Source organism: Astatotilapia calliptera, chromosome 18, assembly GCF_900246225.1.
Source record: "Astatotilapia calliptera chromosome 18, fAstCal1.2, whole genome shotgun sequence".
Lineage (NCBI taxonomy): Eukaryota > Metazoa > Chordata > Actinopteri > Cichliformes > Cichlidae > Astatotilapia > Astatotilapia calliptera.
In genome coordinates, this window is record NC_039319.1 from 30385025 (window position 1) to 30399015 (window position 13991).

Genomic DNA, 13991 nt, shown 5'->3' on the forward strand with positions numbered 1-13991 from the left:
ATTTTTTCTTAATATGTCAAAATATGTGTAGTTATTACAGAAGAAGTGTCAATTAACCTGTAGAGCTGAAGTCAGAAACACTGCAGGCCTGGTGGCCAGAATCAGCCCGTCAAAGACCCCAGTCTGGCCCACTGGACAGCTTCAGAAAATGTGAGCTTTTAACTGTTTTACAGCTTTTCCCATTGATAAACACCTCTCCCATTCCAGTTTATATCACACAAAAATAATTAACTAAGAGATAAATGACAGAAAAATTCCTGTTTTTCTGTTTTTAGCTACTACTTTTTTTATTTTTCTTGTACAGCGAGTCCCCAGTTATAAGAAAAACATTTTAAAAATGACATTTTCTGTGAATTAATGAAAACATTATATTTATGATTACAGGATAGTCTGGCCAATGAATTGTCCCACATAGGATCAAAGTCAGCTGTATGTGGCCTACGATGTAAAATAAATTTCACATCCCTCCTCTAACACTCGTGACTGGCTCAAAAAGTGAGTCTGTCCCCCCCAAAACGTCCATGTAACACAAGCAGTACATTTAAAAAAGCATGTTTACAGTATGGCATGACCGTTTTTGCACTGTTGTCACCCTTTAGAGCACAGGTATCGAAATCCAGGCCTCAGGGGCCGCTGTCTCGCTTGTTTTCTAACTAACCTGCCTTTGTAGCTTTTTGGCAAAGCACACCTGATCCAGGTAATCAGCAGAAGGTATGGCAGGGATAACTCAAAAACAAGGAGGATGCTGGCCCTCGAGGACTGGAGTTTGACACCCCCGTTTTAGAGCATCGAACTGTTTAACTGCAAGATGTTTGTGCTTCAGTGTTGGTGAGTGAAAGTATAGTAATTAGAAGATAAGTGTGTATTTGTGATACATACATAGTCTTTGGAAACATTTTTGCTGTTTAGCTGATAACTTAGAAATTTATGGAATGTCGTCAGTTCTGTCAGGCAAAAACAGAAACAAAGTGGCAGCTCAAGTTTGCTGATATGTTTCATAGGTCAATAATTGACATGTACTCCACGAAAAACTATTCACAAGTGGGTCTGTGACTCTAAAACAGTCACATAACATGGAAAGTACAGTACATTTTCCTGGCTAAATGGGTGCATAGTGGGACATCTTTTTCTTCTTCATTTTCCTGTGCTCTCTCTCTCTCTCTCTCTCTCTCTCTCTCTCTCTCTATATATATATATATATATATATATATATATATATATATATATATATATATATATATATATATATATATATATATATATATATATATATATATATATATGTATAGAGCAACTGTGCTGCATTTACTGAATAAAAAAAAGCCGAAACAAACAAAAAGCAGTACTTTGAGATTATTTTGAAAAGCCCGACAGGAACCATCGACGCTTATTCCGGCGAACACAACCAGGCTCACCTGCTGCAGCAGAGCTGGAGGACAGCGAGTGGGTGAGCGTCTCTGAGGTACCTGCGGAGGACCAGCGTGACCGAAGGGCTCATCTCTCAGTATCACACACGTTTCCACGATGAATGGTCTGAGTGTCGCCACAGCGGTCCAACACTTCTGGAGGAGACGGTGTCTGGAGTCGTGCGCTAGCACGGCTTTTTAAAGCCTACCAGCCACCATATTTTCAGGGGCGACGGACCCCATCAGGAAGCACCGACACTTCCAGCTCACCTTGCCCGGCGATGGAGGTCCGCCGTTAGAGGCTTGGGAGCTAGGGAGGGTCGAGGGGGAGGGGGGGGTCGGCCGCAGTTTCGGCAAAATTACGACGGGAATCAGGTACAGCTCCCTGTCTCCCGGCAACGGGAGAGACCAGCGGGCGCTCGTGATGTCTCGTGCCAAGGAGCGACTGAAAGGCGGGAAGGAGACCAAGGACAGCGTCACCCTGCTGCCCTGCTTCTATTTCGTAGAGGTGAACATCTGTCCGTCTATTACGATGTAAACGCTCTCAGCGATGGGTCTGTGCTGCTCTGGTGGGGACGGTGGAGGGAGGGAGGAAGGGAGGGAGGGGGCAGCTGGTGCAGGTGCTCCTCGCCGATGCTCGTCACTGTCCTGGGAGCCAAACACACTCACAGAGAAATCACCTGTTAAATTGTTGTGGATACACACTGAGGATGCTTTTTGCTCTAGGTTGGCCAGGCAGGCTGTAATGGTATAGCAGTGATGTTTACCTGATGTTTCAGAGGCCAGTGACTCTGCATCCTGTTACGATTCCTTTTGCATACAGCAGATTTGTTGGGGACAAAGATTTGAGATCAAACATCGTCAGTGTGCAGATATCGTTCATGGCTCACAGTCGATCAGAGCCAGCAGACAGAAAGGAGTGAGGAGAGTCCAGATTTAACGCTGCACTACTGCAGCTTACTTTCATTGTGTTTTGAATAATCAGGATTAGCACATTAGCAGCCACAGGTTCGGGCTTTAGTCTGTTCCCGACAGATCAGTGCGAGGCTTGGACTTGCACAGTCATTTCTCTCCTCTTCTGGGCTAAATCCTACTGCCATCATGCTGCATTTCGTTTATACGCCCACAGACTGTGAAGCAGCCTTCTTCCCGTAGGCTCCACAATCTGCAGCGTTCTTCTAGCAGCATTAAAAAGAAGACATCTCTGTTTTTAATAATAATAGCAGTAATATTGGTTTTGGCCCATTAAGGCTGCCTTTGTTTTGATCTGTATTTCTAGTACTGACTGCAGAACATGATAATAATATTTCATCTGTTGCTTTATACTGTCAGGTTAGTGCGTGCAAAGATGATTTGTTAGTCTAACTTTACACTGAATTAAACATCAGCCTAACTTCTGCCTGCTTGTCACCATATCTAAGGTGTTTACGTCTTAAATCTGCGCCAGCAGTGCTTTTGTTCCCCAGTCACAATTGTGCTGCACCAGGAAAATGACATTTTCCTCAAGATTTGGACGACAATGTGAACATGTTGGGCGTAGACTGGGCTGTGTTGCTGCTCAGACTCTACGTACACACCAGCAATGGAGTTTAGTAGGAAGTAAAGATTTTACTTTACTTAGACATGCAACCTACTGAGACTGTAAACACCTAAGAAACCATCTGACTGTACACAATAAGATGCTTTCCATGATGAATCAGCATCTGATGGGCTGAGGTGCAGTCCAAACCCTGACAGAGCCTGTACTGTGTTCTAAGGATGCTGTTGACACTGACTGTTGTGCCTTGCTCCTGACGTCCTCTGCACATACTGATGGTTTGACCCAACGTTTAGCATTCCTCTCTCTGTAAGATCCCTCCCTGCTGATTGTCAGGCCAGTTCTCGTGTCTTTTCTCTCCGTTTCTCTTTGTAAAGGCTGGCTTGTTCCAGGTGCATCTCTCAGGTCAAGATGTAGGTCTTTGCTGGATTTTTCCCTCATTTCTTAATGTTGTGAATTTTGGATACCGTTCATCTCCTGTCGACAGATTGCCACTTGTGCTTTTTTCCTTCACCTTTTTAAGGACACTGTGCACACCATATGTCAAGTTTTCAGACATCAGGGAAGGTTAAACACCGAGCAGAACCAGCATGCTGTTGGTGCAGAAATATTCCACCAGCAATGTCGGTCAAATTGTGTTTTCTCGTGTGTTTTTGAGACATGCCTGCAAATAACAGACAACCAAATATAAATGATCTTTGTTATTTGCAGGCACAACACTGGTTCATCCTGTGAATTTGGTGCATGGTGTTTATGCATGAATAATAGTTATGTCAGTTACATGACTTAACAAACAAAAATCATTGCTCTGAAAATGTTCAGGTACAAGGACTGGACTGAAAATGAACGACAAAGTGACAAATGTCCCAAGAGAATTTTTGACAAACCTTCTGCAAACTGCTGCTGAAGATCGCTGATGTATTTGACCACACAGCGTCATATATGAGTAGAATTATTTCTTAAAATCTGCAGTAGCCAAACATAAAGAACCTGAAATAAATAAAAGCACAGAAAAGGCCAAACATACTTCATCGTGTCAGCTGATTTCCTGTTTTCACATTTCTTCTCACTGCTGCTAATTTCGCCAAATTGTTGCTAGATTTAGACATTTTTCAAGTTCCCTTTAGCAGAAATCTGGTGACAGGATCCTACTGCTTCACAACGATGATGAATGTGAAAAACAAGGTCAGACAGTGACAGAGAGCAGCAGTGTGAAAGGAGACAGTAAGAGCTTTTCTGCTGCTTGTGAATTTCTATCTGAGTGATCTATTTTTAACTAGCTGAAATGTCAACGTTGTCTTGAACTCACGTTAATGGTGATTTTGCTGTGTTTATCAAATTAGACGTGTCATTGTTCGCCACCCCAACCCTCCACTTGCTGGGGGAAGCTTTGATTATTTGTTGCTGATTACTCCGAAACCCCCAAAGGTCAAAAAATCAGTCTTCAGGACAACCCAGGAGTGTACACGCTGTCCTGTTGTGTACTGTGCACAGGTGTTTGCCACTGGAAGTAAAATCTCAGTTTGTTTTTTCTAATTACTGACTGATTAATTAATGACAAGTAGACAAAGAGCCAAGAAAAGAACATGTGTGAGTCTGTAAAAGCATTTCTGTGAGTTTGATTAATGATGCTGTTCAGAAAACCTCTGACTCTGCCATCACCTCCTGTAGGCCACTTGTTCTTGTACCACAGGTTGTAACATGACGTGGCACAGAGTAAGACCTTTTGGCAGTACCAGCGGCATGTGGAGTATATGCATGTGCACGTATGTGTGCAAGCATTAGCAGACAACCCTATTTCCTCCTTAAATGTTAACGTCTGGCTCCGAACACACCAAAACAACCACATGGCAGGCACCAATGTGTCGTCCAAACCAGTGGGGCATGTTCCTTAGAGTGTGTGGCAGAAACAGGAGTCCAGAGAAAGGATGGGAGGTAAAACCACGCCTGGCTGCTTGGTCAAGTGTCTGACAGCACAGCGAGTCTTTGAACGCTCTAATTTTCTCTTCATGGTCCCTTCACTTACTGTCATGTTTGAAGTTGGACGTTGGATACGTGGATATTTCTGGCCCTGAGACATAATCGTTCCAGTGGTCAGGCCCAGCTAAATCTAAAGTAGAGCTGGGCGATAGAACGATAACGATATGTATGTAACTTTTTCTCGATAGAAAAATTAAGCTATCGCGATAGACCTCGCCGCTCTTGTCCTCTTTAAAAAAAAAAAAAAAAAAAAAAGAACAGCCAATCCAAATTAAGTAGCGCAGAGCCGAACCAATCACAGCTGCAGCGTCACGTCACGTGACTTGTTACGTACAGCACAAGTGCCAAGCCGTACATGTTTGGGAAGCAGCCAGCCACCGTACCGCCCGGGTAATGGAGGAAATGAGTGTGCCGACTAGAAAAATCAACCGAGCGTGACCGAAGAGAAAACAGATGTTGGTTCCAACGCCGGAGAGATTGTCGAACAGAAGAGCCAAAGAAGTCCCGTAGTGTGAAGGTATTTCGGCTATTTCAAGTCTGACAAAAAACAGAGTAGCGTGCACTGTAAATGTGCCGAAAGCAAGTCTGGAAATACAATAAACTGGTGCATGCTCAGGCTACGTCCACACGTACCCGGGTATTTTTGAAAACACAGATTTTTCTATGCGTTTGCACCTTTCGTCCACACATAAACGTGTTTTTGGTCACTGAAAACGAAGATTTTTAAAAACTCCGGCCAGGGTGGATATTTTTGAAAACTCCGTTTTTGCATTTACGTGTGGACTAGAAAAACGGAGAAAACGCAGCGTCAAAGGTGTGCGCATTTTTTGACGTCACACTGTGCGCCACGTTATTGTTTCGGTGAAATGAATTTCTACAATACTGTTAATTCTACTCTCTGCAGTGTTTAAATGCTTACATATACACACAGTTACTGTCCCTCCACACATACGACTCGGTTCTGCTTCTATGCCCCAGCTTTGTTTACTTTTTCCCACCGAGGCTTCTAGACTTCTGATTGGCCAACATTTCTGCACGTTAGGAATCTAGCGCCACCTGCTGCTTTGGCATGTTCATAGCAGCGTTTTCCTTCATTTCTGCCTTTATGTGTGGACGGGATTATTTTTTAAAACGAAAACGGAAAATCTCCGTTTTCAAAAATACCCGTGTACGTGTGGACGTAGCCCCAGTCTCTGACTGGAAGCGCTAATTCGTCATTCGGCTTTTGTCAGACTAAAGTAACTGTTAAAACTGTTTGAAAAGCTCAGCTATACAACAAGGAGAGATTGAGAATTTCCTTTTAGTTCTCAGTTTATTTGATATTGACAAAAGTTAGTCAGTTTTGTCTGTTCTTCTGTAAAACAAACTAAGATTTATTTTTAGAATTAATATTTTGTTTCTAAGTGGAATTGACAATTTAGTCTGTTTCGTTTGTTCTATTTTGAAACTTAAACACTTTAGCGGCTGCCTTTTGTGTAGTTTGCAATATTTGCCTTTATTTATCTGAAAAAGTCTCATGTTCCTTAAGTACATCTACCCTGTTGAACTTATTATGGGAAATAAATATTTAAAAACAAGCTGCTGATTATTTCACATTTTACTTGTGAGCAACGGCACATTTAAATTGTACAAATATAGTTATTCGGCTTATATCATGATAGATATCGTTATCGCCTGAAATGAAAAAAACATATCGTGATATGAAAAAATCTCATATCGCCCAGCTCTAATCTAAAGGCATTAGTGAGAAGGCATGCCAGGACAATTCTGACAGTGCATCGCACAAAACAACCTCTACACAATTCTCTATATTCACTCACACACCCAGCTTTTAGGCCTGTTGATATTTTTCTGCTCTATGATGCACAGTAACACAGGTGATCCATGCCATCTACCGACCCGCGGCAGATTCCCGAGCCAGTCTTTCCAAAATGTTGTATTTTCAGCTAAAATGTGTGAATTTCATATGAATGTGTAATGAAGAGGAAGCCTGCTTGCATGTAGGGTTTGCTGATTCTGTGCTATACATAAAATATTGCCGTGCGATGCTAACTGTGAGGAGCGTGCACGATTACGTTTCAGCTCATTGTTTGCCCCTGGCACAGAGTTTAGGTGGAAAACATTCTCTGTCAATCACAGTTTCTCTTTCTTTCCGTGACAGAGTTGCTCTGTGTCTGGTACATTGCCTATCTCACACACTGTCACACCATCCTACCCACTAACTGGCTGCTAGGCAACATGGCCCACTGAATGGGGTGTATTTTTATATCTCTGCATTCAGAGCTACAGACATTAAGAGGAGGAAAACATCCTTACTGTAGCCTGCTTCCCTCTGTGCACAGTATCCACAAAGGCTTTGCTTTGTTTGGCACATCTTCAAATTTCTCTTCCTGTATGTACTTAATAAAACATCCATGAGGATTAAAGGGAAGTCATTGACGACAGCTGAGTAAATGATAGATCGTTGTCTCTGTGTAAAATATCCTTTTCTGTCACTGAAGCAGGTGTCTGTAGGCCAGTAAATCAACTCAATAAGCTAATAACTATGAAACACAGTAAGTTAATATTATTACTAAATATTACACTAGTCCTGAGAATGCTGCATTCAATTCAGTTGTATTTATATGGCACCAGTGGGCTCAAGGGTTAATCTTATAATGGATAAATTGGTGGCTGGGATTCTTTGATCAACTGGCAACATTGGCCCAGGTTGTGGTCCAGGCCATCTTCTCCTGTTGGCCTGCCAGGTCTTTTTGCCATTCTTTAATAGAAAATCTTGGGATTTTAACCACTTTAATTGATTCAAATAGATAGATGAAGCTATTCTTTTAGGTGAGTTTTGCACCAGCTCTACAATTAAGTCTAACTTTAAATTGTCTCCCCACTGGATATTATGCGATTTGAGGGCTGAGCGTAATCTAAAATAGTGAAATAATGACTGCTCTGGGACTGTATAGCGAGTAACCAGCTCCTGGAAACTAAGCATTTGAATTTGTACCATTTACTGTAACTCCTCTAACACCTGGATAGGGCTTTGAGCCCATGGGCTTTTAGTGAAGGTTTTGGACCCAGTTAGCAAGTGATATTTTGCCATACAGGGGTGTGCTTGTGCCACTTTGTTAGTCCACCTAAGACCTTTTTCTGAAAGTCTAAATGATTTCAATAAATACGAAATTATAGGCCCCTGTTGCAATGAGCACTGTTTAAGTGAAATCCCAGAGAAAAGAAAGTCTTGTAGTGTAATCGAGGTTACAAGGTGTTTTCCAATGTCCAACCATGGGGCCATTGCATCTGGATCCAACCATTGGCTGATATATTTCAATGTGAATGCCAAATGGTATAGTTTGAAATTTGGGACTGCCCATCCTCCTTCTGGTCTAGATTTTTGTAATATATCCCACTTTATACTACAGATGGCACGATACCACTTTTTTATGTCCGATACCGATATAAATCCGATATAGTGTATTTTTTGATCAATAAAATAGTTTTTTAAATATCTTGCTGCATTTTGTATAAGTTCATACTCAAGTTTAAATAAACAACAACACAAAAGCTATTCTGTTATACCTGTATGCAAAAAATACACTGCACCCAAAATATTTCATAGTTCAACAAAACTGATCAATCTAATAAATTTAAACCTGCTCCATCCTTCATATTCTGGCATTTTAAAGAGTACTTAGTGGAAATATTAAGCAACCTAAGTGGGGCCTGGTGCCTGTTGCTCGGTCAGGCCTCCTCCGGGGTGCAGGGGGCCCTCGGGCCTCCAGCCTTCGGGCCTGCGGCTCGGTTCACTCTGGCACAGCTGGCTGCCGGCAGAGCCGGCGGGCACGCCGGTGCAGCCCCCTCTAGCTTCTGCTCGGTGGCTACTGGGTGACGCCTCGTCTGGGGATCCTCAGCCCTTCCCATGAGGGTGGCACGGATGCCCCGCCGGTGGTCCTCCTTGGGCTCTCGCACTCTGGGGCCTCTGGATGTCTGGGGCCTGGATCTCCTCCATGCCTGCTTCATGCCCTGGGGGGCGGGGCTATGGCTCTCTGCATCCTCTAGCAGACCATTACATGTGGAAACCATTTGAATACAAGCGTGCTGATCCACACAGGTGTTCACTGTCCATAGACACAAACTACACCTTTCTTGGCTGCTACTTCAAAGCACATTGTGCGCTGTTGGTCCTGCTTGCTGCACAACAACATTGAATATTTAGTATTTACTGCTGTTTACACTTAGCTAGATTAATGCGATGGTGTTGTGTTTAGTATGTTGCTTTGGTTTTTTTTTTGCTTGTTTTCTATTCTTTTTCTCTCAACAGGTGATCCAGGAGATTTTTTTTTTTCCCTTTTTCACTGTCCCTCTCCCCTTCTGTTTTTCTTTTCCTTCCTCTTTCTTTCTCCCTTTCCTATCCCTCACTCATATCTGTCCCGTCTGTAACAACTGAAAATAAAATAAAATAAATAATAAAAACAAAGGTCGATCAAATGGACCAATACGGCAAAGCTGTGATGATCCACTTGGCAAAATAAATCCATTGGGTATCCTTGTTGGTCTTCAACAATTCTGATGGCTAAAGAACCAAATGGGACAGGCAAAAAAAAAGAAGGAAATATTAAGCAACCTAACTAATAGGGTTGCAAACTCCCAGCAAAAAGAAAAATAGGGAACCACGCCCCACCCTCCACCTCATGATGTTTAATCGACGTAATCAACTTTAATTTAATGTATGTGCAAAAAAATGCACAGAAATCAATTATTCTTCTACAGTAATTAAATAGATTCAATATCTTCGTTCAACAGAATTGCAGACTGCACAGATGATACCCAAAGGAAAAAGTACTATAGCTTACTAAGTTAAAAATTTGACTTAATAGTTCTGATATATAATAATGGATTTCTATACATTTTATATTAGATGAAAACTTTGGTTGTAAGATTCAGATAATTATTTGTTAAAAGCTAGACATGAGAGTAAGAAAGAAAAGTATGTCTTTGTGCTCCCTTTTCCCTGTTCATGCCCTATCGGCCCCCCTGGCTAAACTTTGCTAGATCCGCCCCTGCACAGTTACAGCCGTCAGCTGTAGAAAAAGATCCTGGTGTAGAAAGTAATATTAAATAAATTCTAACAGCAGCTTATCAAGCTTAAACGTGCTGCTGTTGTTCAGCCGCTGGTTTCCTCTTTCTGGCGCAAAGTGGGCGATAAACAAACAAGAGAGAAAAGCCGATCAGCTGATCATTGATCAGTTTCATGATTGAAGCAGCACCAAGAGAGGGAGGGAGAGAGAAGAGGCTGTAGCTCCTTATATCAGTTGTTAAGCTTAATGTGGGAATGTTTTACAAACATTCAGAGATGAACTTACACACTTGCTTTACTTCTCTGGGATACCTTTCTCTGAGATTAAATGCTGGTTTGGTAGCGAGGCTCCAAATGCTCAACCAGACTGCCGACAGGTCTCGCACGCCACAGCCGCTCTATCACGTGATGCATACTGCTCCGACGTCCTGAGGTTATGAGCTGAGTTATGCCATCTCGCAAGGATCCCTTTCGATTCCCACTGGTAGGTTAGTGATTCTGATGTTGTTTCTCCGTTCTCGATCTTCCAACTGATTAATCTTGAGTGTGAGCTTGCCCATTTCAGTTACACAATTGTTAGCATCTTTTTTGACTTGGCGGACTGAGCCCTGTAGGTTGTCGACCTTGACCAGTGGCATGTCCACTTTAGCCGCCTGCATGTTTAAGTCGTCTTGGACCGACCACAGTAAAGTTCCATTTTGAGAAATACTTGCACTGAGTGGTGATAGAGCTTTTTCCAAGGCCTCTGCTAACATGTTTTTCACCAGGCTTTGCAGTGGTTCTCTTTTGGCTTCGGCTGCTAGAAAGGGAGAGTACAGACGGAGCTCAATGTGGCGTGACCATGTCTCTACATGCCTCACCGAAAGTCCTCGATAGTTTATTAAACTTTTAATGAGATTTGCAGATTGTCTCAGTGGAGTTTAATAAACTCAGCCATCTGATCCTTCATATCTCAAATATAACAGGACGCTGGAGTAAATTTTCAAGCATCTCACACTTCTGTTTAACCAGTTTTCTGTTTGACGTTTATTCAGCTGTGTGAAAACTATAACTTTAATCTCAGCCAAACCGATTTACTGAGGAACAAATAAAACACTGAAAAAAGCTAAACAATCACATTTTTAAGTTATCTAAGTGGTAAATGGCCTGTATTTATATAGCGCTTTACTTGGTCCTAAGGACCCCAAAGCGCTTTACATATCCAGTCATCCACCCATTCACACACTGGTGATGGCAGCTACATTGTAGCCACAGCCACCCTGGGGCGCACTGACAGAGGCGAGGCTGCCGAACACTGGCGCCACTGGGCCCTCTGACCACCACCAGTAGGCAACGGGTGAAGTGTCTCGCCCAAGGACACAACGACCGAGACTGTCGGAGCCGGGGCTCGAACCGGCAACCTTCCGATTACAAGACGAACTCCCAACTCTTGAGCCACGATCGACTTATATATCAGCGAAAGACCGTGGGGGTCTGAAAACGATATGCCGGGAGTTTGGTGTTATTGCCGGCTCTAGTGACCTCCCGGTCAGTTATCGAGCTGGTGGGTAGCAGACGTCTCCGAAAACGTCGGAGCGCTTTACAAATATGTGGTCTTGATAAACCGAGCAGATATATGAAGTGTACACAGCTACATTCTCACCTGAAAATGTTAAAAGTTTATTTTGTGACCCAGAAAGAGTAATAAGAGTAGTAGTAAAAAGTAGCGGCCGCCATTGTTGGAAACTGGAATTAGCTGGATCGCGCTATGAATTCTGGGATAGGCTGGGCCACAAAGGATACACGCGACCCATCCTTCAAATCTGGGGAAAAGGCGGATGCATTTGGAGGACTCTTTGAATTTAGACAGCTTTCGTCGCATCGCTGTGACGTAATCGGCCTAGAAATGGGGCCTCAGGAGGATGCAGCCCCTGACGGAGACTGCTTCTTCTTCTTTGGCGTTTAAGGGCAGCTGGCATCCTTGTAGATGCAGTGCTGCCATCTTCTGTTTCAGTCCGTTATTACACTTTCAAATCCTACAACTACCGGTCGATCTACGCCCCTACCCTCACCTATGGTCACTAGCTGTGGGTAGTGGCTGAAAGAACAAGATCGCGAGTACAAGCAGCGGAAATGAGCTTCCTCCGAAGGGTGGCTGGCCTCTCCCTTAGAGATGGGGTGAGAAGTTTGGCCATCCGGGAGGGGCTCAGAGTAGAGCCGCTGCTCCACATCGAAAGGAGCCAGCTGAGGTGGTTCGGGCATCTGACAAGGATGGGCTTCTCCGCTTGGGCTGCTGCCCCCGCGACCCCGCCCTGGATAAGCGGAAGATTATGGTTGGATGGATGAATCCTACAACTTATTCCGGCGTCTTTCAGGATCTTACAAAGCTTCACACGACAAGTCGACTATTAAATTAGTTGTCGACGATTTTGATAGTCGACGTAATCGTAACTAGTCCGCTAATCGTGGCAGCCCTACCTGTTACAGTGTGTCAGCTACTTAACTGCTTTCAGTTGTTGGATCCAGTGTAACCAATGACTTTTTCCAATGAAATAATAAAATGAAAATTACTGATTAATATGTAGGGTCTTTACTGTAAATAACTGCAAAATAACTGCTTTACGCTTTAGTTTATCAGTCATTAAAGTAACCGTGTAACTCATCAGAACCCTACACAATATTTTGACATAATAAAATATTTTATAATTTCCATCCATTGTTTGCTGCTCCTGGTACAGTTACGAGCGCTCCATTGATGTTTAGTGTAGTCATCTGGGTTAAACATGACCAGCTGCTGGTGTTCCCTCGTCTGTAGCCTGGTTGTACTCAGTGCTGTGCTTTTGCCCCAAGTAGTGAAACAAGTTTGTTTCTTGCATATCAGTTTTCTTGCATATCTTCAAGGTACGGTGCTTTGTAGGTTGCTGACGCAGATACTTATGATCAGACAAGCAGCTCTTGCTCTCAGACATGCCTGGGCTCGTTCATTACACTAAGGAACAAGAAAATGGCATTGCTATAGCAATGAAATCAGTATATAACATATGTGGCACACTCCTACTTTCAACTGGGGTGGGCTCTTCAAGCAAAAGTACTATTAATCAGCCTCTTGTACCCAGTTCTGCTTGACCTTTGACTTGCTTGTTTTACCTGAACCAATCATCTTTGGCATGTTTCATCTCTTTGTACAGTAGCAGCTACACATGTTCTTTGGATTATTTTAAATTTGATATCTTGTTATATTTTCTGGCAGACTAGCCGTGGAGCACGCATTGTTGCTTACCATTATTGTAGTGTAAAGCGCTTTGGGGTCCTTAGGGACTAAGTAAAGTGCTATACAAATACAGGCCATTTACCATTATTAAAAACAACAATACATTTGGATGTATGTGTTTATTTACACAAGAGACATATTGTCACAAGTCATCATTAGCAGTATTTTCTTCTGCAGGTGTGGAATGACATGTTGTCTGTCGCCATCTGATTGGATTAGCCAAGATGCTAATGCTAAAATCGCTACCTGTTTATGTGGAAAGACAGACAGATAAAGGCTGATTGGAACGATACAGAAAAATAATAATAATAGTAAAAAAACAACAGTTTTAGAAATCTTTATTCTTTCTTATAATTGCTGTCATTATTAAAACAATTTCTTAAAATAGATAAAATATCACCACTTAGTTCAATCTATGTGAACCCTGCTGTGAGCTTGTGTCAGTTTAACACCATGATGGGTTTCTGTGTCTCCGTGTTCGTTCTTGATCTTTTCCATGAAATTATGTGGTTCCACCTGAAAGTTCAAGCTGTATATTTGCTTGTTAAATTTTTAATTAGTCTGCTGAGCTACCAGATGTTTTTACAGTCTTCCTTAACACCTCAAGCAAACCCTGCTGCTGTTTGCAGGACGTCCTGCAGCCAGCAAAGGAACCTAATTTGTTTGTTCGTGTATGACATGAGTTTGGTCTGTTTTCCCTCCCTGATAAGTTTGCTACTCACAGGTTGTTCACTCACAAATCCAGGAGTT

The 13991-nt window shown here is 42.7% G+C and overlaps 1 protein-coding gene across 1 annotated transcript in view; it reads left to right on the plus strand.

Annotated features, from left to right (window-relative positions):
* Positions 1-1377: 1377 nt before the first annotated feature.
* Positions 1378-13991, plus strand: part of LOC113010990 (phospholipid phosphatase-related protein type 4-like) — a 69732-nt gene continuing 57118 nt past the window's right edge. Inside the window, exon 1 of the mRNA XM_026150342.1 lies at positions 1378-1914. Within this exon, the coding sequence (XP_026006127.1) occupies positions 1831-1914 (84 nt within the window). The 5' untranslated portion in view covers positions 1378-1830. The remainder of the gene's footprint in view (positions 1915-13991) is intronic.